General features: G+C 43.0%; 1 protein-coding gene across 1 annotated transcript in view; it reads right to left on the bottom strand.

The window, feature by feature from the left end:
* Positions 1-21,575, bottom strand: part of LOC129706475 (DNA helicase B-like) — a 42,670-nt gene that overhangs the window by 17,235 nt on the left and 3,860 nt on the right. Inside the window, 7 exon segments of the mRNA XM_055650807.1 lie at positions 4,064-4,203; positions 4,872-5,013; positions 8,611-8,791; positions 16,301-17,113; positions 17,892-18,058; positions 19,767-19,905; positions 19,907-20,124. Coding sequence (XP_055506782.1) covers positions 4,064-4,203; positions 4,872-5,013; positions 8,611-8,791; positions 16,301-17,113; positions 17,892-18,058; positions 19,767-19,905; positions 19,907-20,124 — 1,800 coding nt within the window.

Genomic DNA, 21,575 nt, shown 5'->3' with positions numbered 1-21,575 from the left:
TGCCATATTTGAAAACTGCCAGAAGCATTAAAGTTTAAAAGGCTATGGGAATATTCTATAGACATAGAGAATGCAGCCAGAAGCTGATTTACCTTTATTTGAAGATTAGTCAGCTAGCATTGAGTGAACGGCCTTGAAATTAATTGGATGTTTGGAACTTCTACAATAAGGCCAGCTCAGCTAGTGAATGTTTACAAGATTCTGGCTAAGAAAACCTTTCGAAATAATGATTGTGTTGAAGAAGCGGAACAGGCTGTTTTAAAAAAAAACTTGTATAACGATCTGGCAGTCAGCCATGGACACACCAAGTCATGGAGCAATGGACAGGTGAGTACGAAGAGGAGTCACAAGAGGGAGACGTGGAGCCAAAAGAGATAAACCAACTGCACCGAAAAGGGAGAAGCAGCCCACCTGGAATGATGCCAGACGGAATGAAACAAGTTATGGAAGCAGATAGGCAAGTAAATGGAAATCCAGAAGAAACTGATGAAATCAGATGAGAATGCGAAGATGGTGCAACCTAATCTGGAGCAATTATTCAGCCTCAGCCACAAGGTTGGAGAAACACTAAACTCATTGATGAGTTTACAACTGCCTGAGGGAGAACTCGAGAGGCACACCCAGTGGTTCAAAGTAGGAGTGGAATTTTCAGATGGTTTTGTAGAGTACGTAAAGAAGTGGTTACTTGAAATTGAACAACTACACAGGCCCGTACGAAGCTTTTCAAAACGGGGGGTGTTTCCAAGTGGCTGCGCACATCATGAGCTCGAAGGGTGAAGTCCCTCGATGCCAGGGTCGAGGGCCCGCTTAAGGGCCCTGGAAGCTCAGGGGTTTTAGATGCTCTCTGAAAGGAACATAGGAAAGGGGGGGGGGGAGATAGTGGGCTTGGGCAGATGGGTGAAGGGAAAATAGTCACAGAGTGCCGGAGTAACTCAGTGGGTCAGGTAGCATCTGTGGAGAACATGGATAGGTGACATGTCACAGAGTGCTGGAGTAACTCAGTGGGTCAGGCAGCATCTCTGGAGAAACGGTATAGATTATATTTCGGGTCAAGACCGTTCTTCAGTAATATTCATGATGTGACATGCATAGACATTCCTGAATGTTACCCAAACCATCGTGAGCTACTTTGTTACGGTGCTTGCCCTCTCCTATAATATCTCTGCTGCCTTGGGTGATGCAGGACAAAACACAAGCTTTGGGACATGGTGTGAGGCTGTTGCCGTCTGTCCCAGCATGGTAAAAACCTGGACGGAGTGGATTTGGAGAGGATGTTTCCACTAGTGGGAGAGTCTAGGACCAGTGGCCACAGCCTCAGAATTAAAAGATATTCCTTCAGGAAGGAGATGAGCAGTTCTTAAGTCAGAGGGTGGTGAACTGTGGAATTCATTGCCACAGACAGCTGTGGAGGACAAGTCAATGGACATTTTTCAGGAGGAGATTGATAGATTCTTGATTGTTACGGGTCAGAGGTAATGGGGTGAAGGCAGGAGAATGGGTTTGAGAGGGAAAGATAGAGTTATAGAGTGATACAGTGTGGAAACAGGCCCTTCGGCCCAGCATGTCCCATCTGCACTAGTCCCCCTGCCCACGTTTGATCCATATCCCTCCGAATCTGTCCTACCCATGTACCTGTCTAACTGTTTCTTAAATGTTGCGATAGTCCCTACCTCCTCTGGCAGCTTGTACCATACACCTACCACCCTCTGTGTGAAAATCATACAATTTACAACCATATATTTAAGAGGGAGTTAGATGTGGCCCTTGTGGCCAAGGGGATCAGAGGGTATGGAGAGAAGGCAGGTACGGGATACTGAGTTGGATGATCAGCCATGATCATATTAAATGGTGGTGCAGGCTCGAAGGGCCGAATGGCCTACTCCTGCACCTAATTTCTATGTTTCTATGTTTCTATACCCCACAGATTCCTATTAAATCTTTTGCCCTTCACCTTAAATTTATGTCCTCTGCTCCTCGATTCACTTATCTGGGCAAAAGACTCAACCATATCTATTCAAAATCATGAATTTATACACTTCTACTAGATCATCCCTCATCCTCCTGTGCTCCATGAAATAGTCCCAGCTTACTCAACCTCTCCTATAGCTCTGGCCCTCTAGTCCTGGCAACATACTCGTAAATCTTCACTTTCCAGTTTGATGACATCTTTCCTATAACATGGTGCTCATAACTGAACACAATACTCTGAATGCGGCCTCACCAACTTCTTATGCAACTGCAACATGAGCTGACTATTGTCCAAAGAGCGGGGGGCTTTCCTCTTATAGCTGGTGATTTCTTGCATGCCCTTCCAAACTGAAGAAGAGTCATTAGCTGAGAACTTGCTCCTCAACTTCTCAGAGTACCTTTCCTTGGCAGCTCTGATTCCTATTCTCAGTTCTTTAACGATTAGGCTATCGGCTTGACACATATTTGCCCCCAACCCCACCCCCGCCCCCCGATCTCGAAATGGAAATGTTACATCTGTACATAATTATCCCATTAAAATGTGTATTTATTCACAAACTATGGATTTCATATTTTTCAGTATTGTTATCAAGGAAAAGAAAGCAGTTCCAATTGTTTGATATTATTTGATATTGTTTAATATTATTCATATGGAGGAGAAAATATAATAGGTCAAAAACATAACTTAATTTTGCAATCTCACTAAAGATAATCTCCCTTTCCCTCTCCCCTCCCTCATCTCTCTCTCCCCCCCTCTCTCTCTCTCTCTCCCCCTCCCCCCCTCAGAGTCCCCCCCTCTTTCTGGCGGGGGGGCGGGTGGGGGAAAGAGGGGGGGGGGGAGAGAGGGGGGGAGAGAGGGGGGGTCAGGGGGGGTGGCGTGGGAGCGGGCGGGGGGGGGGGGGGGGGGGGTGAAGGTGGCGTGGACCCAGCGGGGGTGGTGTAGGGGGAAGATGGCTTGGGCCCTGGTGGCGGGGGGGGGGGGGGGGGGGGGGGGGGGGGTTGGGGGGAGCGAGCTCCGCTGCAGTGGCATCTGGTGTTGTGGTTACAGCCATTGGGTTCAGATTCAGCCAGTCCCACCCGGCGACGGGAGAATGGAGAACTGGCCGTTTCCAAAGTCTTTTCCAATTTTTTTTATTTTTTGTGATGTTTTTCTTAGGGGGGGGAAAGGGGGGTGCGATCGCACCCAACGCACCCCCCCCTTTCGGATGGCCATGACTACAGTCGTAAGTGCTATGCAACAAGGTGTCAAAGTGGGAGAAGAAATTACACCTCAAGATAGTATTTCAAATGTCTTAACACAAAGATCAAGACATAAATCTGGTTCTGTAGCCAGTTCAACTACAAGGGTCTCTGCTCAAAAGGAAGCTGAAGCTGAAGTAGCTACTCTCTCACCTTGGCGAAAAAAATGAGATTGAGGAACAAGATCAGCTGATGAGAGAGGCCGAGGAATGAAAAAGGTAGTTATGGAAGGAGAAAGAACGGCTGGAAATAGCCACGAAGTTGGCAGCTGCCAAGACAAAGAAGGAGATACTGGAAGGTCAAGGTACAAGATGCAGCTCGAGAATCTCAGAAGGAGAATTCCTTAGTCCAAGAAGGAGCTGCTAGGCTGGGAACAGCAGCTAAATCAAATCTACAGCCAGAGAATATCTGGCAGCTCAGAACTAGTACTGAGTGGTGGATCCCACAAGCCAATTGCCAAACTATAAGGTTAGCAGATTATACTAGCTTTGTCATCCTATTAAAAGCTTCCTAGTAGAGGAAGTCCTCAGGTTTTAGTTTCTGAATGTGAATGTGAAAACGATATATTTACATGCACAATTATGCATGTGCAATTAAATTTTTTGGGGGGATGGGTAAAACACGATTAGTGGCAGGGTATAATTGCAATGAGGGTACATAGAATAAATCGATCATGCCAAGATATAATTCTAGGACAACTCCCGATTTCTCACAGCAATACACCAGCGGAAGCCAACGTCAAGGTTCCGTCAAAGCCATTACAAGTTCAATATTATCAACAAATATTTGACATAAAATATTCATTTTCTGAATAAACTGAAAATAATAAATGAAAATGAACAAAGTCCATGCTCACCAGAGGGGCTAGAATCGAGCGAAACCAGAATGAATTTTTTATCAGATGCTGGAATTGAGATTCCTATCTCTCTCGATATAGGCAACACTGCATCATATTCCAACATTTTATAAGTTGACTTAAGTCCTATCTCAGCAATCCTAGAAATAAGGATATAACGATTTCAGTTTTTGTAAGAAAATTCAGACATCAAGACAAATCTAGACACATTATTTCAAAAACAAACTTCCTCTCAACATCCTCAACCCCCATTGATTTTTCATCTTCTCTTTAATTAATGATTCAAAAGTAGCAACTGAGTGTTTCACCCAGACTTGCTCGATTCATTGTGCGAACAGGGCAGATGCAATCACATAGGAAAACTGCCTAAAGAATATCTTGTCAGTGTGATAACAGGACCCTCATTTTGAAATACACAAGTACTTGCATTAGTTTCATTATCGCTGGAACATGGGCCAGTAGTTTATCCTTGTCAATTCTTTGCAAAACATATTGCACTAATCAGCTATTAAAAAAGTGACCAACAATGCAAAAGAAACCCAAAGAAGCTGCCAATACAGCACCAAAAGTAAAGCAAACAAATGAGAAACGTTTCTAAAGAAAAGGAAATCTATTGCAGCAAGTGGCAAAAATACATTTTTGTAAAATGAAATCTAATTCTATTTGTGAGCCCGTCTAACTCCATCAAACAGTAATGAAGAATAATATCTGATGATTTTTTATATATGTAAAATTAAGATAAAACTTCAAAGTTAAACTACACAAATGGAAGTGGATATAATACATGAGAATAAGAAATAAAATATACCTGGAAGCATTATCTACTATTAGTCGGCTCTCTGCACGGTGATTTGTCGATAGCTCAATGGCCCATCCAATGTGGTATAAACTAGCGTATACATCCTTAAACATGTTGCCCGGCTCTATACTGGGCAACTGTCTAATATCACCTAGAAGAAATAAAAAATGTAAAATATTGTGGAAACATATGTAGGGTGGGATTGACATGCAACCATGAAGCAATTTAACAAGAACCTCTTATTATAGACAATAGAAAATAGACAATTGGTGCAGGAGAAGGCCATTTGGCCCTTCGAGCAGCATTCAATGTGATCATGGCTGATCATCGCCAATCAGTACCCCGTTCCTGCCTTCTCCCCATATCCCCCGACTCCGCTATTTTTAAGAGCCCTATCTAGCTCTCTCTTGAAAGCATCCAGAGAAACAGTCTCCACCGCCCTCTGAGGCAGAGAATTCCACAGACTCACCACTCTCTGTGAGGAAAAAGTGTTTCCTCGTCTCCGTCCTAAATGGCTTACTCCTTATTCTTAAACTGTGGCCCCTGGTTCTGGACTCCCCCAACATCGGGAACATGTTTCCTGCTTCTAGCGTGTCCAAACTCTTAACAATCTTATATGTTTCAATGAGATCCCCTCTCATCCTTCTAAACTCCAGAGTGTACAAGCCCAGCTGCTCCAGTCTCTCAGCATATGACAGTCCCGCCATCCCGGGAATTAACCTTGTAAACCTACTCTGCACTCCCTCAATAGCAAGAATGTCCTTCCTCAAATTACGGGATCAAAACTGCACACAATACACCAGGTGTGGTCTCACTAGGGCTCTGTACAACTGCAGTTTCGTTGTGTACCATAATTTTCGCTGATACATACAAAGTAATCAGGAATGAGATCAGAGGCAGACAAAGCACAGGAGTAACTCAGCAAGCATCTCTGGAGCACATGGATTGGTGACGCTTTGGGTCAGGACTCTTTTTCAGACTGATTGTACCGGGGAGGCAAAAGCAGGAAGAGGTGGGATGGGACATGTTCTGGCATGAAAGGTTGATGTGAGGGGGCGTGTTGATTGGAAGATGGCTGGACAAAGGCCAGAGATGAAAAGTCAAAATTGTGAGTTAATAGACATGGGGAGAAGTGCAAGGGGATGGGTGGGGGAAAGAGTGGAAATGGAAAAGGAAGAAATGTGAGCACAGATGGGGACAGGAGACAGACGGGGCAAAATGAGAGGGTGCGGTGGGCAGTGTTTGTAGGTAAGTTACCAAAAACTGAAAAATTCAATATTCATGCCGTTAGGTTGAAAACTACCCAAGCAGAGCATGAGGTGATGTTCTACAGTTTGTGTGTGGCCTCTCTCTGGCGATGGAGGAGACCGGGGACAGGGAAGTCAGTATGAGAATGGGAATGGGAGTTAAAATAGTTAATAACCAGGAGATCCAACAGGCCTGAGCGCAAGTATTTGGTGAAATGTTAGACTAGTCTTTGCTTGGTCTCTCCGATGTAAAGGTGGCCACATCGAGAGCACTGAATGTATAGATGAGGTTACAGGAGGTACACGCGAGTCTCTCCTTCACCTGGGAGGATTACTGGAGTCTCTGGATGGATCAGAATCAGAATCAGAATGCTTTATTGTCACATACAACGAGATTACTGTGTCTCTCCATTTAAAAGAACTTCAAACATTCACATACTCATACTTTTTTACACTCCCTCCATCCCCAAACCCATGGATTCACATTTACATAAATTAACACTGTCTCCCACCCCCCCCCTCCTTCCCCATAACCCGCTCCCGAGACAGAGTTCAGTTCAAAGATTGCTGATGGGTAAAAGCTGTTCTTGAGTGTGGCAGTGCGTGACTTTAGCAACCTGTACCTTTTTCCTGAGGGCAGCAGTGTGAAAAGTTGTTGACAAGGATGTGTAATGTATTTCACGATATTACAGGTCCTGCTGCGGCATCTGGAGTGGTAAATGTCCTCCAGAGGGGGCAGGAGCAGTCCAATGATACCCTGGGCAGTTTTTATCACCCTCTGGAGAGCTGCTCTGTCAGCTGCTGAACAGTTCCCAAACCAGGCAGTTATGCAGTAAGTCAGTATGCTTTCTACCGAACAGCGGTAGAAAGACTCCAGCAGTTTAGCAGACAGATGGGCCTTCCTCAGTGTTCTGAGGAAGTAAAGTCTCTGTTGCGCCTTTTTTACTACTACAGCAGAATTCACAGACCATTTAAGATCCTCACTGATGTTGATCCCCAGAAATTTAAAACTAGGCACCCTCTCCACCTCCATGGATGTGCAAGAGACGGTATATGAACAGGTGCTACATCCCCGGTGTTAGGAGAAAGTACCTGGGAGAGGGTGGTTTGGGTGGAAGGGATGGATGAGTGAACCAAGAGTATAGGATGGAACTGCAAATGCTGCTTTAAACCGAAGATAGACATAAAAAGCTGGAGTAACTCAGTGTGTCATTCAGTATCTCTGTAGAAAATGAATAGGTGACGATTTGGGTCGAGACCCTACTTCAGAGGTTGCGGAGGGAAGCAGATAGGGATGTGGATGATAAGATGCTACTGGTGGTGGGATCACATTGAAGGTGGTGGAAGTGGCGGAGAATGATACGTTGGATGAGGGGGGGCTCTATTCTTGTTCCATCTGGGGGAGGGGGGGGGTGTGAGAACAGAAGTACCAGACACAGAGGAGACGTGGGCGAGGCATCCTAGAAGTTCCAGACTTGAAAGCTTCACATTGGGAGCAGATACAGTAGAAACAGAGACATTATGAGTAGAGGATGGCATCATGGCAGGAGGCAGGGTGGGAGGAGTTGTAATCCGGATAACTGGGGGAGTCAATGGGTTTATGGTAGACATCAGTCAATAGTCTGTCCCGTGTGCTGGAGACAGTGAGAGCAAGAAAGGGGAGAGAGTGAATGTCAGGACTGTGTGGAAATTAGTGGTAAAGTTTATGAAATCGGCAAGTTCTGCACAGGTGTAGGAGGCAGCGCTATGCAGATGTAGCGGTGAAAGAGTTGGGGGATGGTACTAGTGTACGTTTGTATCACGGACTGTTCGACATGACCAACACAAAGGCAGGGATACCTAGGTCCCATGTGAGTGCCCATGGCTACACCTTTAACTTGAAGAAAGTGAGAAAAGACAAAAAAGAGATGTTGAGGGTGAGACAAGTTTCACCATGTGGAGGAGAGTGTTAGTAGAGGAGAACTGATCGGGTTGGATCTCTGTTCAAAGAAGAACCTGCCTTCACACCTTCTTGGTGGGATATTGAGATGTAAAGAGACTGGACGTCCAAGGTAGCGATGAGTCAATGGGGGCCTAGCAATTGAAAGTTATTGAAGTCTTGAAGGACTTGCGGACATAGGTCTGAAGGGACGGGACAAGGGGGGAGATATTAAGATGAGTTCTCAACTGTGTGTCTATATTACTTGCATTCAATACAAACGTAACATAGATTTAACCTCAATCATCATTAAAGTCATATTTAACAATGCGGTGTTCATGGCCAAACTCTGATAATTTCTTATTAAATCACAGACAATGAATTATCAATCTAATCAGTAGCCATTGAATATTAAAATTGTAATCATACAATTTAATGTAACCCCCCTTAACAGCCTTACTCATTAATTTCATGTTATGTCTCTCTCTCTTCGATAGTTCTTACAAAGCAAAACTGAAGCAAATTTCATAACCTCGGATGCAGATTTGTGAGTAATTCATTCCCAAGTCAAGCAGATACTCACCAAGGATTATAAGTTTTTTGAGATTGGCATATTTCATAAGCGATTTTAAAACAGTACTTAAAGTCTTCACCGAGACCAAACTTCCCTCATCAACAATCAAAATCTGAACTTCAGAAAACATCCAATCGAACACTTCTGGTTTTTCCTTGGAATATTTGGCAGAGCTGAAACTCCGCATTACCTGTTTTTGCAACAAAATTATCTTTTAACTGGTGGGTTTCAAAACATGCATTCTATTTATCGCTCTAATCAGTGTTCAAGTAGGCATAAAACATGAGAACTAAGAACTTATTTTGTACCTTTAAAACTATTATGAAACACCTAAATGAGTTTTTTTAACGATTTTTCCCTTCTTACCCATCACAATTGTAAATCCCTATGGTCATTCCCTTGGACAGGTCCCAGCATCAGACAAACTTTATTTGTGTAATTAAATAATGCTCATATGTGGATCTACAGTATATTTTTGATGAGGTCTGTGCACTGGAATAATGTTTTAAATTTTAATCAATTCAGCAATTTTAATATCAGGGACAATTTTGTATCTGTGATATTTACAGAAGAGTGTCCATTGCGTAGTACTACGGATAAACAATTGCAACAATTATCAACAAGGTAACCACTTACAAATAATTTGGTATATGTCAAAAAGGCCAAAAGGGACTTCTGCTCCAAGCTGAAGGATGAGACGGATGTACGGCAACTGTGCCGGGGCTTGAATGCAATCACCTCCGACAAGGCGAAAACAGGAGGCAGCTCAAATGTCAGCAAAGCATCACTCCCTGACGAGCTCAATGCGTTTTACACACGCTTTGATAGGGAGAACACTGATGTGCCTTCACTAACCCCCATTCGCCATGTTGGTATTTCGGTCACAGTCACAGAGGCCGACGTCAGAAGATCCTTCAGAGGGGTGAACTCTTGGAAGGCGCCTGGACCTGATGGTATACCCCGTGGTGTATTAAAAACCTGTGCGGACCAACTGGCTGGAGTTTTTACGGACATTTTCAACCTCTCACTTCTGAGGTCTGAGATTCCCACCTGCTTTAAACGGCCAAGAAGAGCAAGGTGACCAGCGGCACTAACGTCGGTGGTGACGAAGTGCATTGAGAGGCTGATCATGGCGCAAATCAACTCCTACCTCGACAAAAAAAACTGGGCCCACTGCAGTTCGCTTACCGCCACAGCAGATCAACGGTGGATGCGATCTCACTGGCTCTCCACACCGCTCTAGACCACTTGGACAACAAAAACTCATATGTCAGGCTGTTATTTATTGACTACAGCTCAGCATTTAATACCAACATCCCCTCCAAACTGGTTACCAAGCTCTCAGATATGGGTCTCTGCGCATCCCTCTGCAATTGGATCCTCGACTTTGTCATTTACAGACCACAGTCTGTCCATATTGGTGGAAATGTGTCATCTTCGATAACAATCAGCACGGGAGCACCTCAAGGCTGCGTGCTTAGCCCCCTGCTGTGCTCACTCTATACTCATGACAGCGTAGCCTGACATAGTGCGAACTCAGTCATCAAGTTTGCCGATGACACCACTGCTGTGGGACGTATCACTGATGGGGACGAGTTAGAGTATAGAAGGGAGATCGACCGATTGACCAAATGGTGCCAGCACAACAACCTGGTTCTCAACATTTGCAAAACCAAGGAACTGATTGTGGACTTCAGAAGGGGTAGGATGGGGACCCACAGTCACGTTTATATCAACGTGTCGATGGTGGTAAAGGTCAAGAACTTCAAATTCCTGGGCGTACATATTTCCAAAGATCTCTCTTGGTCTCAGAACACTGATCAAGTCAAGTCAAGTCAATTTTATTCGTCACATACGCATACGAGATGTGCAGTGAAATGAAAAGTGGCAATGCAAATTTTAAAAAGACACCACACAGCAGTAAATTGGTACAGTAAGTTAGTCCCTGGTGAGACAGGAGTTTACAGTCCTAATGGCCACTGGGAAGAAACTGCTTCTCATCCTCTGTTTTCACAGCATGGCAACGGAGGCATTTGCCTGACTGTAGAAGCTGGAACAGTCTGTTGCTGGGGTGGAAGGGGTCCCCCATAATGTTGCTGGCTCTGGATCTGCACCCTCTGATGTATAGTTCCTGCAGGGAGGCGAGTGTAGTTCCCATAGTGTGTTTGGCCGAACGCACTATTCTCTGCAGAGTCTTCTTGTCCTGGGCAGAGCAATTCCCAAACCAGATTGTGATGTTTCCGGACAAGATGCTTTCCACAACCGCCGAGTAGAAGCACTGGAGGATCCTCAGAGGCACTCTTAATTTCCTCAATTGCCTTAGGTGATAAAGGCGCTGCCTTGCCTTACTCACCAGTGCGGCAGTGTGTGATGTCCATGTCAGATCCTCTGAGATGTAGACTCCAGGTATTTAAAACAGCTCACCCTATCCACAGTATCCCCATTTATCTTCAATGGTGTGTACGTCCTCGGATGTTGTGCCTTCCTAAAGTCCACGATCAGCTCCTTTGTTTTTTGACATTCAAGAGGAGGCTGTTGTCCTGACACCAGAGTGCCAGATCACCACCTCTTCCCGGTAGGCCTTCTCATTATTTTCAGTAATCAGGCCCACCACCACAGTGTCATCAGCAAACTTGATTATAGAGGTGGAGCTGAACCTAGCCACACAGTCATGTGTGTACAGGGAGTACAGTATGGGGCTGAGGGCACAACCCTGGGGGAATCCTGTGCTCAGGGGGAGGGTCTTCGATGTATTTCCTCCCATCTTGACTACCTGGGCCTGGAGGTGAGAAAGTCCAGGACCCAGGCACACAGGGGGGTGCTGAGCCTGACAATTCCAGCAGCTTCTCAGCAAGTCTGGTGAGGACTATCGTGTTGAACGCTGAACTGAAGTCTATGAACAGCATCTTCACATAGCCCCCCTTCTGGCTGTCAAGGTGAGAGAGTGTGGTGTACAGAGCCTGGGAGACCGCATTGTCCGTGGATCTCTTCCGACGGTATGCGAACTGCAGCGGGTCCATGTAACGAAGTCCATGTTGCAATCATAAAGAAAGCGCATCAGCGCCTCTACTTCCTGAGAAGATTACGGAGAGTCGGTATGTCAAGGAGGACTCTCTCTAACTTCTACAGGTACACAGTAGAGAGCATGCTGACCGGTTGTTTCATGGCTTGGTTCGGGAACCTGAGCGTCCACGAGCGGAAAAGACTGCAAAAAGTAGTAAACACTGCCCAGTCCATCATCAGCTCTGACCTCCCTACCATCGAGGAGATCTATTGCAGTCGCTGCCTCAAAAAGGCTGGCAGCATCATCAAGGACCCACACCATCCTGGCCACACACTCATCTCTCTGCTGCCATCAGGTAGAAGGTACAGGAGTCTGAAATCTGCAATATCCAGGTTCAGGAACAGCTTCTTCCCCACAGCCATCAGACTATTAAACTCAACAGAAGATATTTTGTTGTCTTTGGTTAAAACAATATATATATATATATTCTATGGTATATGGACACACTGATCTGATCTGTATTTATGCCTACAATATTCTGTTGTGCTGCAGCAAGCAAGAATTTCATTGTCCTAGCAAAAGAATAAATCAGGGAAGGTAGTACATCCGTGGATAACAAGGGAAATCAGGGATAGTATCAAAGCGAAGGATGATGTGTACAAATTAGCCAGAAAAAGCAGCATACCGGAGGACTGGGAGAAATTCAGAGACCAGCAGAGGAGGACAAAGGGCTTAATTAGGAAAGAAAAAATAGATTATGAAATAAAACTTGCAGGGAACATAAAAACTGACTGCAAAAGTCTTTATAGATAAGTGAAAAGAAAGTGAATTAGTTAAAACAAATGTAGGTCCCTTGCAGTCAGAAACAGGTGAGTTGATCATGGGGAACAAGGATATGGTGGACCAATTGAATAACTACTTTGGTTCCGTCTTCACTAAGGAAGACATAAATAATCTGCCGGAAATAGCAGGGGACCGCGGGTCAAAGGAGTTGGAGGAATTGAGTGAAATCCAGGTTAGCCGGGAAGTGGTGTTGGGTAAATTGAATGGATTAAAGGCTGATAAATCCCCAGGGCCAGATAGGCTGCATCCCAGAGTACTTAAGGAAGTAGCTCCAGAAATAGTGGATGCATTAGTAATAATCTTTCAAAACTCTTTAGATTCTGGAGTAGTTCCTGAGGATTGGCGGGTAGCAAACGTAACCCCACTTTTTAAGAAGGGAGGGAGAGAGAAAATGGGGAATTACAGACCAGTTAGTCTAACATCGGTAGTGGGGAAACTGCTAGAGTCAGTTATTAAAGATGGGATAGCAGCACATTTGGAAAGTGGTGAAATCATTGGACAAAGTCAGCATGGATTTACAAAAGGTAAATCATGTCTGACGAATCTTATAGAATTTTTCAAGGATGTAACTAGTAGCGTGGATAGGGGAGAACCAGTGGATGTGGTGTATCTGGACTTCCAGAAGGCTTTCGACAAGGTCCCACATAACAGATTAGTATACAAACTTAAAGCACACGGCATTGGGGGTTCAGTATTGATGTGGATAGAGAACTGGCTGACAAACAGGAAGCAAAGAGAAGGAGTAAACGGGTCCTTTTCACAATGGCAGGCAGTGACTAGTGGGGTACCGCAAGGCTCAGTGCTGGGACCCCAGCTATTTACAATATATATTAATGATCTGGATGAGGGAATTGAAGGCAATATCTCCAAGTTTGCGGATGGCACTAAGCTGGGGGGGCAGTGTTAGCTGTGAGGAGGATGCTAGGAGACTGCAAGGTGACTTGGATAGGCTGGGTGAGTGGGCAAATGTTTGGCAGATGCAGTATAATGTGGATAAATGTGAGGTTATTCATTTTGGTGGCAAAAACAGGAAAGCAGACTATTATCTAAATGGTGGCCGACTAGGAAAAGGGGAGATGCAGCGAGACCTGGGGTGTCATGGTACACCAGTCATTGAAAGTAGGCATGCAGGTGCAGCAGGCAGTGAAGAAAGCGAATGGTATGTTAGCTTTCATAGCAAAAGGATTTGAGTATAGGAGCAGGGAGGTTCTACTGCAGTTGTACAGGGTCTTGGCGAGACCACACCTGGAGTATTGCATACAGTTTTGGTCTCCAAATCTGAGGAAGGACATTATTGCCATAGAGGGAGTGCAGAGAAGGTTCACCAGACTGATTTCTGGGATGTCAGGACTGTCTTATGAAGAAAGACTGGATAGACTTGGTTTATACTCTCTAGAATTTAGGAGATTGAGAGGGGATCTTATAGAAACTTACATAATTCTTAAGGGGTAGGACAGGCTAGATGCAGGAAGATTGCTCCCGATGTTGGGGAAGTCCAGGACAAGGGGTCACAGCTTAAGGATAAGGGGGAAATCCTTTAAAACCGAGATGAAAAGAACTTTTTTCACACAGAGAGTGGTGAATCTCTGGAACTCTCTGCCACAGAAGGTAGTCGAGGCCAGTTCATTGGATATATTTAAGAGGGAGTTAGATGTGGCCCTTGTGGCTAAAGGGACCAGGGGGTATGGAGAGAAGGCTGGTACGGTATACTGAGCTGGATGATCAGCCATGATCATATTGAATGGCGGTGCAGGCTCAAGGGCCGAATGGCCTACTCCTGCACCTAATTTCTATGTTTCTAAGTTAAGCAAATCACATATTGTTGCCAAGTTTGAATAATTAATCTCCAGTCAATAACTAACTAAACTATACTGGTGGCGAACCATTCATCTTCCCATTCCCATGCTGACCTTTCTGTCCTGGGCCTCTTCCATTGTCAGTGTGAGGCCACACACTAGACAGAAACAAAATGCTGGAGTAACTTATGCTGGAGAACAGTCTGAAGAAAGCTCTTGACCCAAAACATCATCCATTCCTTCTCGCCACAGATATTGCCTGTCGCGCTGAGATACTGCAGCATTTTGTGTCCACCTTCGACTAAACCAGCATCCGCAGTTCTTTCCAACACAGAATGAACATTGAATTCTCCAATTTCCGGTAACATCCCACGCACTCACCCCCACAGCAGTCTCCCCACCCTCCCCCATCTCTTCCTTGTGCTCCATCCAGAAGCTCACCCTTTTCTCCCTCTACCCCATCTCCCCTTTCCCTTCAACCCCATCCACCTATAACCCTTCCTCTGGCTTCACATTTCACTCCACTCTAATCTTACAACCTTTTTTCCTTTCATCTCTGCCGTTTGACCACCCACCTGCCAAATTCATTTAAGAATAAGGGGCAAGCAATTTAGAACGAAGACGAGGAAACATTTTTTCTCACAGAGAGTGGTGAGTCTGTGGAATTCTCTGCCTCAGAGGGCGGCGGAGGTAGGTTCTCTGGATGCTTTCAAGAGAGAGCTAGATAGGGCTCTTAAAAATAGCGGAGTCAGGGGATATGAGGAGAAGGCAGGAACAGGGTACTGATTGGGGATGATAAGCCATGATCACATTGAATGGCGGTGCTGGTTCGATGGGCCAAATGGCCTACTCCTGCACCTATTGTCTATCCATCTCCACCTGCATTCACATCATTTCTCAGGCTTCACCATTCAGGATGTTATATCTCAAGACATTCCTGCTTTTTAAAAAAGGAATCGGGGATATGGTATAACTTGGTTATTGAAATATAATCAAAAAAGTAGATTAAGGCACAGAAGTACGGTTAAGTTCTTGTTGGTACAAAATTATGCAGATAAATAATTGGTAAGACTTCAGGAACTAGAGAAAAAAAATCTTGAAGGGAAGCAAGTGGACATAGTTTCAACACACAATCAAGCCTTTTAGGAAATTGCCTTAGCCAAAATTGGAGAACGGGGGAAATCAGAAAAGGCAAAAAAAGTTGGGTCAAAAATGTGAATGGGTATAGAAATACCAAGCAAGGCATATTTACTGCTTTAAATGCAAAGCCTAATTGCTGAATTTGCTGGTGAGGTACAGAAGCTATACAGAATAAAGATTCATTTGTACAGATTTCTGGGCAGGTAACAAGTGTATAAGACTTTCCACATGGATCGAATCGATTATATTAAAACAGGATCCAAATGCCTTATTTATATTTTTAACTAATTTCCTGTCATTTACACTGATCATTTCTCCTACATCAGCTGTACATATCCAAGTTAATACACCGGGCTTCTTCATACAAGACAGTAAATGTATAAGAGGTTTTATAATAATATTACTAACTATATTTAAGATAACATAACTATTTTCAAATATTTTACGTGCTTCTTCCATGTCTCCATTAATTTGTCTAGGAAGCATGATACAAAATATAGCCTTTTGAATGAGGCCAACAATATTAGAATAATGAGTTTTCTCCTGTAAAAATTACTGTTACATGGTTTTTGGAAGGAAGGTTAGCCAGGCAGATGTCTGACTTTACCCATACCTATGCTAGAAACCATGTGTCTGGCAACACTTGTAGATCTAGCAATGTGCTAGGAATGCAACACTATCTGCTACAAAGAGACATACATCAAAATGCATCAATGAACTGGCTCTAGCCATCATCAGTCATTAATAAATAACTAATAAATATAAAGCCCAATATTTCAACCTTTGCATAAAGCCAAGTGTCATTTCGACCTCCATCTTGGTGACGATGTGCTCCCCTTAAAGGTAAACTATTTACATCTTGCTGAGCACATAAAAATGTGGAACTACCTGCCATAATATCCTCAACAACAATTACCTGGTGTAACGTATAAGCATTAAATCCAGTTTTTTTCTTTAAAAGAGATGCTGCCTTTCCAGTTGGTGCAGTGAACAGCACAACTGCTTTGCTGACTGCATTTTTCTCAACACCATCAGTACGTTTAGTCTGAGTTGTTGGTATGTCCCAGCTTTCAGGAGCAGACTGATCCTGCTCAAGATCTTCACACGCTTGCAAAAGTTCTTCTTTCTCAGCATGTTTCATTTTTTCAACTGCTGCCTTGAAGACGAGACTGACAATTGTGGTCTTTCCGCAACCACCTTTACCACTTATAATTGTAACAGGATTTTCACACATCATGGTGGCAGCTTTGATCTGCTCTTGATCCAAATTAACAGTTTTACTGTGTTCTGTATCATCCACCTCATTATCCTTCCATAAGTAGTCGCTCTGGTTTGGGAAGAAAGCATCTCTCAGAACATCCTCCACAGGCACAGAAATTTGCCATGGGGGTTTATCCACAAGTTCCTTTATACAGGTAGCAATTTCTTTCTCATAGTTGTAGAAATGCTCAAGATACACCCGCTTCTTTTCAATCACAATAATCTTTGATTCCTTCAAAAAATTCAGTGATTCCCATTCACTTCCAATGCTGACCTCAGATGGCCGTAATCCAGTCAGATCATCAACATTCACGTAGGTGTGTCCCTTATCCCAGCAGGTTTGTTTGAGTTTATCATATATAACAAGAGAGTGTCTTTGTAACTCTGGAATTGTCGTCAGAAGACTAGCTTCTTCAAAAGCCAACAAGGTTGCCTCACAACCAACAAGTCGAACTTCCTTCGTGAGAATCTAGGAACAATTAACGCGTTTTATTAGTTAAACCATGAAATAATCTTTTGCAATTAGACCATTTGTGCCATTTAGTGTTCCATTTAAGCAAAATAAGATGCAACAGTTTTCAGTATATGGCTAAACAAACGTCCTTGACAATTTTCAGGGCAGTCTCTAATTCTTGTATTTTTAGCTACAATTCTTGCCACACTCTCATAGACTTATCGTTCTACCTATTTTACTGCAATTCCATTTGCAAATAATTAGTAGAATCAGTTATCATATCACCACTGAGATACCTGGCTACTGATTGGATATTAAAAGATTAAAAACATTTTGCACACAGAGGGTGGTGAATCTCTGGAATTCTCTGCCACAGAAGGTAGTGAGGCCAGTTCATTGGCTATATTTAAGAGGGAGTTAGATGTGGCCCTTGTGGCTAAAGGGGTCAGGGGGTATGGAGAGAAGGCAGGTACAGGATACTGAGATGGATGATCAACCATGATCATATTGAATGGCGGTGCAGGCTCGAAGGGCCGAATGGCCTACTCCTGCACCTATTTTCTTTGTTTCCAAGCCAAATAATTCTCCCGCTGATTTACTTCAGCTTTTTGTATCTATCTTCAGTTGAAACCAGCATCTGCAGTTCCTTCTTACACAATTCAACATTTACCCTAGAAAACCAATAACTAAGCTCCTGATGAGAAACAAGACACAGAATCAAGAATGAATAGTGTATTTTAAATGTGTCCATATTTGCAACTATGCCCGAGGTGGGTGAGGGGAGTGAACTTACAGAACTGAATCCAAGCTTCCACATTTCCGTACAAATCATCTGATCCAGGCTCCAGAGTGTATTGTCGTCCATCTTCAAAATACGCAAAAAGTGCCGTGGCAGAAGTTGTGGCAGATACTTCATCAAACTTTGGAACTTCACAGCCTTCTGCACATTCTGACCTTCAACTAAATTCTCAGTAATTATCTTACATTTCAAATGTTATTTTACACACATATTTAAGTTAAATTAACATTAACATAACAACCCATTAGGTTCAGTCCTGTGACATTACTAAAAGTTTATTTCTATGGAATACGTTGGATGTTTTACAATTTTAAGTACATCAATGCAAATTGTCATCTTCAATAAAACCAATAATCCTAATCATATGTAGCTATATTGTAGTTTCCATATTGTTATCTTGCCATATTGTCTTAGGCAAGTCAATATCAGATAATGTGAGAGTGATCAGTTCTACCTACCCCCGAGTTCAGAAGAACATGAGAAAATCTCATAGAAACTATTTGTTTTTTTAATGGGCGTATATTGAGGGGATGTTAGCTCTACCTGAAGAGGATAGAACTAGCATTCAGTCTCATAAATAGAGAAGAGAACTTCATATGCCTATAGTTGTGAATCCCTGAGTAAACACATAATTGTTCAGTAAATTCAAGACTGATTTATGAAAGGGAATCAAGAGATTATGGAAATAGAATGGCACGGTGGGTTTGGGACGGATTTGCATTGAATGAGAGTCGGCTCAAAAGATCAAATTACCTACTTCTGCACCTTACGTTCGGCTATATTCCACAGCCTGGGAATACCTAGTAATCACTAGGAATACTAGTAACAGGAATGGGCTATTTAGTCCATCAGGTTTGTTCCTTCACTCACAGTAGCCACAGCATTTCTGAGCATCCTCCAGGTCAATTTAATAAGACTTCACCTTGTGCACCTAACCATTTAGCCAAAGTTATACACACAGGAATACCCATGTGGTAATTGATAATCTCTTTAACAGGGTTGGCCAATTTATCATCAGGAAATGGTAATTGTTGTCACTGCTTTATTAGAAAAACTTTATGAATGTGAAAATCTATAATAAATGGTATTAATTTGAGTGGTTGGTAAATTTGAAATGTGTTCCATTTCACAAACATCCATTGAACCTTTAGAAAAAACCTACTGAGGTGTATGAATAGTATTATAGACAATAGGTGTAGGAGTAGGCCATTCGACCCTTCGAGCCAGCACCATTCGCCATTCAATACGATCATGGCTGATCGTTCCCAATCAATAACCCATGCCTGCCTTCTCCCCATATCCCTTGACTCCACTAGCCCCTAGAGCTCTATCTAACTCTCTCTGAAATACATCCAGAGAACCTGCCTCCACCACCCTCTGTGGCAGAGAATTCCACAGACTCACCACTCTCTGCGAGAAAAAGTGTTTCCTCGTCTCCGTTCTAAATGGCTTACTCCTTATTCTTAAACTGTGGCCCCTGGTTCTGGACTCCCCCAACATCGGAAAGATGTTTCGTGCCTCTAGCATGTACAAGCCCTTAACAATCTTATATGTTTCAATGAGATCCCCTCTCATCCTTCTAAACTCCAAAGTGTACAAGCCCAGCTGCTCCATTGTCTCAGCATATGACAGTCCCGCCATCCCGGGAATTAACCTTGTAAACCGACGCTGCACTCCCTCAATAGCAAGAATGTCCTTCCTCAAATTAGGGGACCAAAACAGCACACAATACTCCAGGTATTATAAGCTGCAACTTTATATAAATACTCGTTTTATTATTCTTCAGTTTCATACAATTTAATGACAATAAGAATCTCCAAAATGTTGCTAAAACTGGCAAAAAGGTACATTAAAGGTAACCACGCTTACCTGAACTAGATATGTAGGTAGTAATGGAGTTTGCAAAACCATTTTTGTTTTCATCCTTCTCCTCATCTGCAATTTGTTCTAAAATGCTGAATAATTTTGAAAATTGAAGATTGTCGAAGCGAGGGAAATAATCAAAAAAATTCTGTTATGCAATCTGAGTGGACGCAGCATTTTGTTAAGAAAAGGCTGATGATGCTCTTTCCATTTTGGTCCGTGAGAGCATAAGAAGGATACCCCTGTAAATACCATTTTTTCTGATGACAACGGATTTTTGCAGTCACTTTCCACCAGGGAGAAGTCAAATGAAACCGTCCAAACACCTCGTAGGTTTCACCAGATCCAAAGTCTTTGATTTTAACTAAAAGAAGAATGATAAATGGGTTGTATGAATAAATGTTTCTATTCATCCTCTTTCAACAACCGTTTCTCATACATGTCTGTTTTCTCAAAGGAAATGAAAGCATTTTTTAAAAATGTGTTCGCTCCACATTAATTTATCACATATTATGATGTGCATATTTAACTTTGGTCCAAATGAAGCTTTGCTGCCAATAGTTTTGTCTCTGTAAAGCTTTAGCTTCTTTCCTAGACACATAGACAAATAGGTGCAGGGGTATGCCATTTGGCCTTTCGATCATCTAAAATCAGTACACCATTCCTGCTTTTTCCCCATATCCTTTGATTCCTTTAGGCCCAAGAGCTAAATCTAACCCTCTTGAAAACATCCAGTGAATTGGCCTACACTGCCTTCCGTGGCAGAGAATTCCACAGATTCACAACTCTCTGAATGAAAAGGTTTTTCCATCTCAGTCCTAAATAGCCTACTCCTTATTCTTAAACTGTGACCCCTGGTTCTGCTCTCCCCCAACACCGGGAACATTTTTCCTGCATCTAGCCTGTCAAATCCTTTAAGAATTTTATATGTTTCTATAAGATCCCGTCTCGTCCTTCTAAATTCCAGTGAATACAAGCCCAGTCGACCCATTCTTTCATCATATGTTAGTCCCGCCATCCCAGGAATTAACCTGGTGAACCTACAATAGCTCCCTCAGTAGCAATAATGTTATTCCTCAAATTAGGAAACCAAATTTGCACACAATACTCCAGGTGCGGTCTCACCGGCAATTGAACTTAATTCTCTGATTACTGGGCCCAATATACTGTATGACAAATGCATTTTAGCTTGTATCAAATAGCAGTCCAAGGAATAAAGAATTTTAATGCTTGAGAAAAAACAATATGTCGGGCAACCCATAGATTCCTCCACTCATAACGGCCCTACATCCAGTTTCAAAAGCTCCCTATAAATTACAATTTCCTAAATATTAAGAAGCAGTCATTTTTAGCTGAAAGCAGATTTACATTTTTATTTTAAAAATGTATCAGAAACTTAAATTCTATTTTTATCATACACATTTTTAATGCCATCAGTTAAGTCACTTTAAAAATTGCAAGGCTTTCGCAATTGTAGGTTCCTGAGCCAAATGCACCCATTGACGCGAATGATAGCTAAAGGAGTCACAACTTCAATTTTCAACCTTGGAAAAATATGCAATATTACTGTAGTGTTTTCGCAGCTCTGATTGCTTAAACCAGTTTCAGAGGACTCAACATCCCATTTACAGAATATGATAATCAATTCAGAGGAAACTTGAGTGCAACTTTCGGTCTGCGGAACAAACACACAAGTGGGTACATGGCCATAAATAAAATTCCATCCGCTCTTGCAGTGGGATTCCTTGTGGCTACTGGCTCATGTGTATGGTCAGCTGATAGCCATTCATCATAAGCCATCCACGAGACTCAGTG

This window comes from Leucoraja erinacea, chromosome 19, assembly GCF_028641065.1.
Source record: "Leucoraja erinacea ecotype New England chromosome 19, Leri_hhj_1, whole genome shotgun sequence".
Taxonomy (NCBI): domain Eukaryota; kingdom Metazoa; phylum Chordata; class Chondrichthyes; order Rajiformes; family Rajidae; genus Leucoraja; species Leucoraja erinaceus.
The sequence above is the reverse complement of the archived record's forward strand: the minus strand, read 5'-3'. Positions and strand labels throughout refer to the sequence as shown.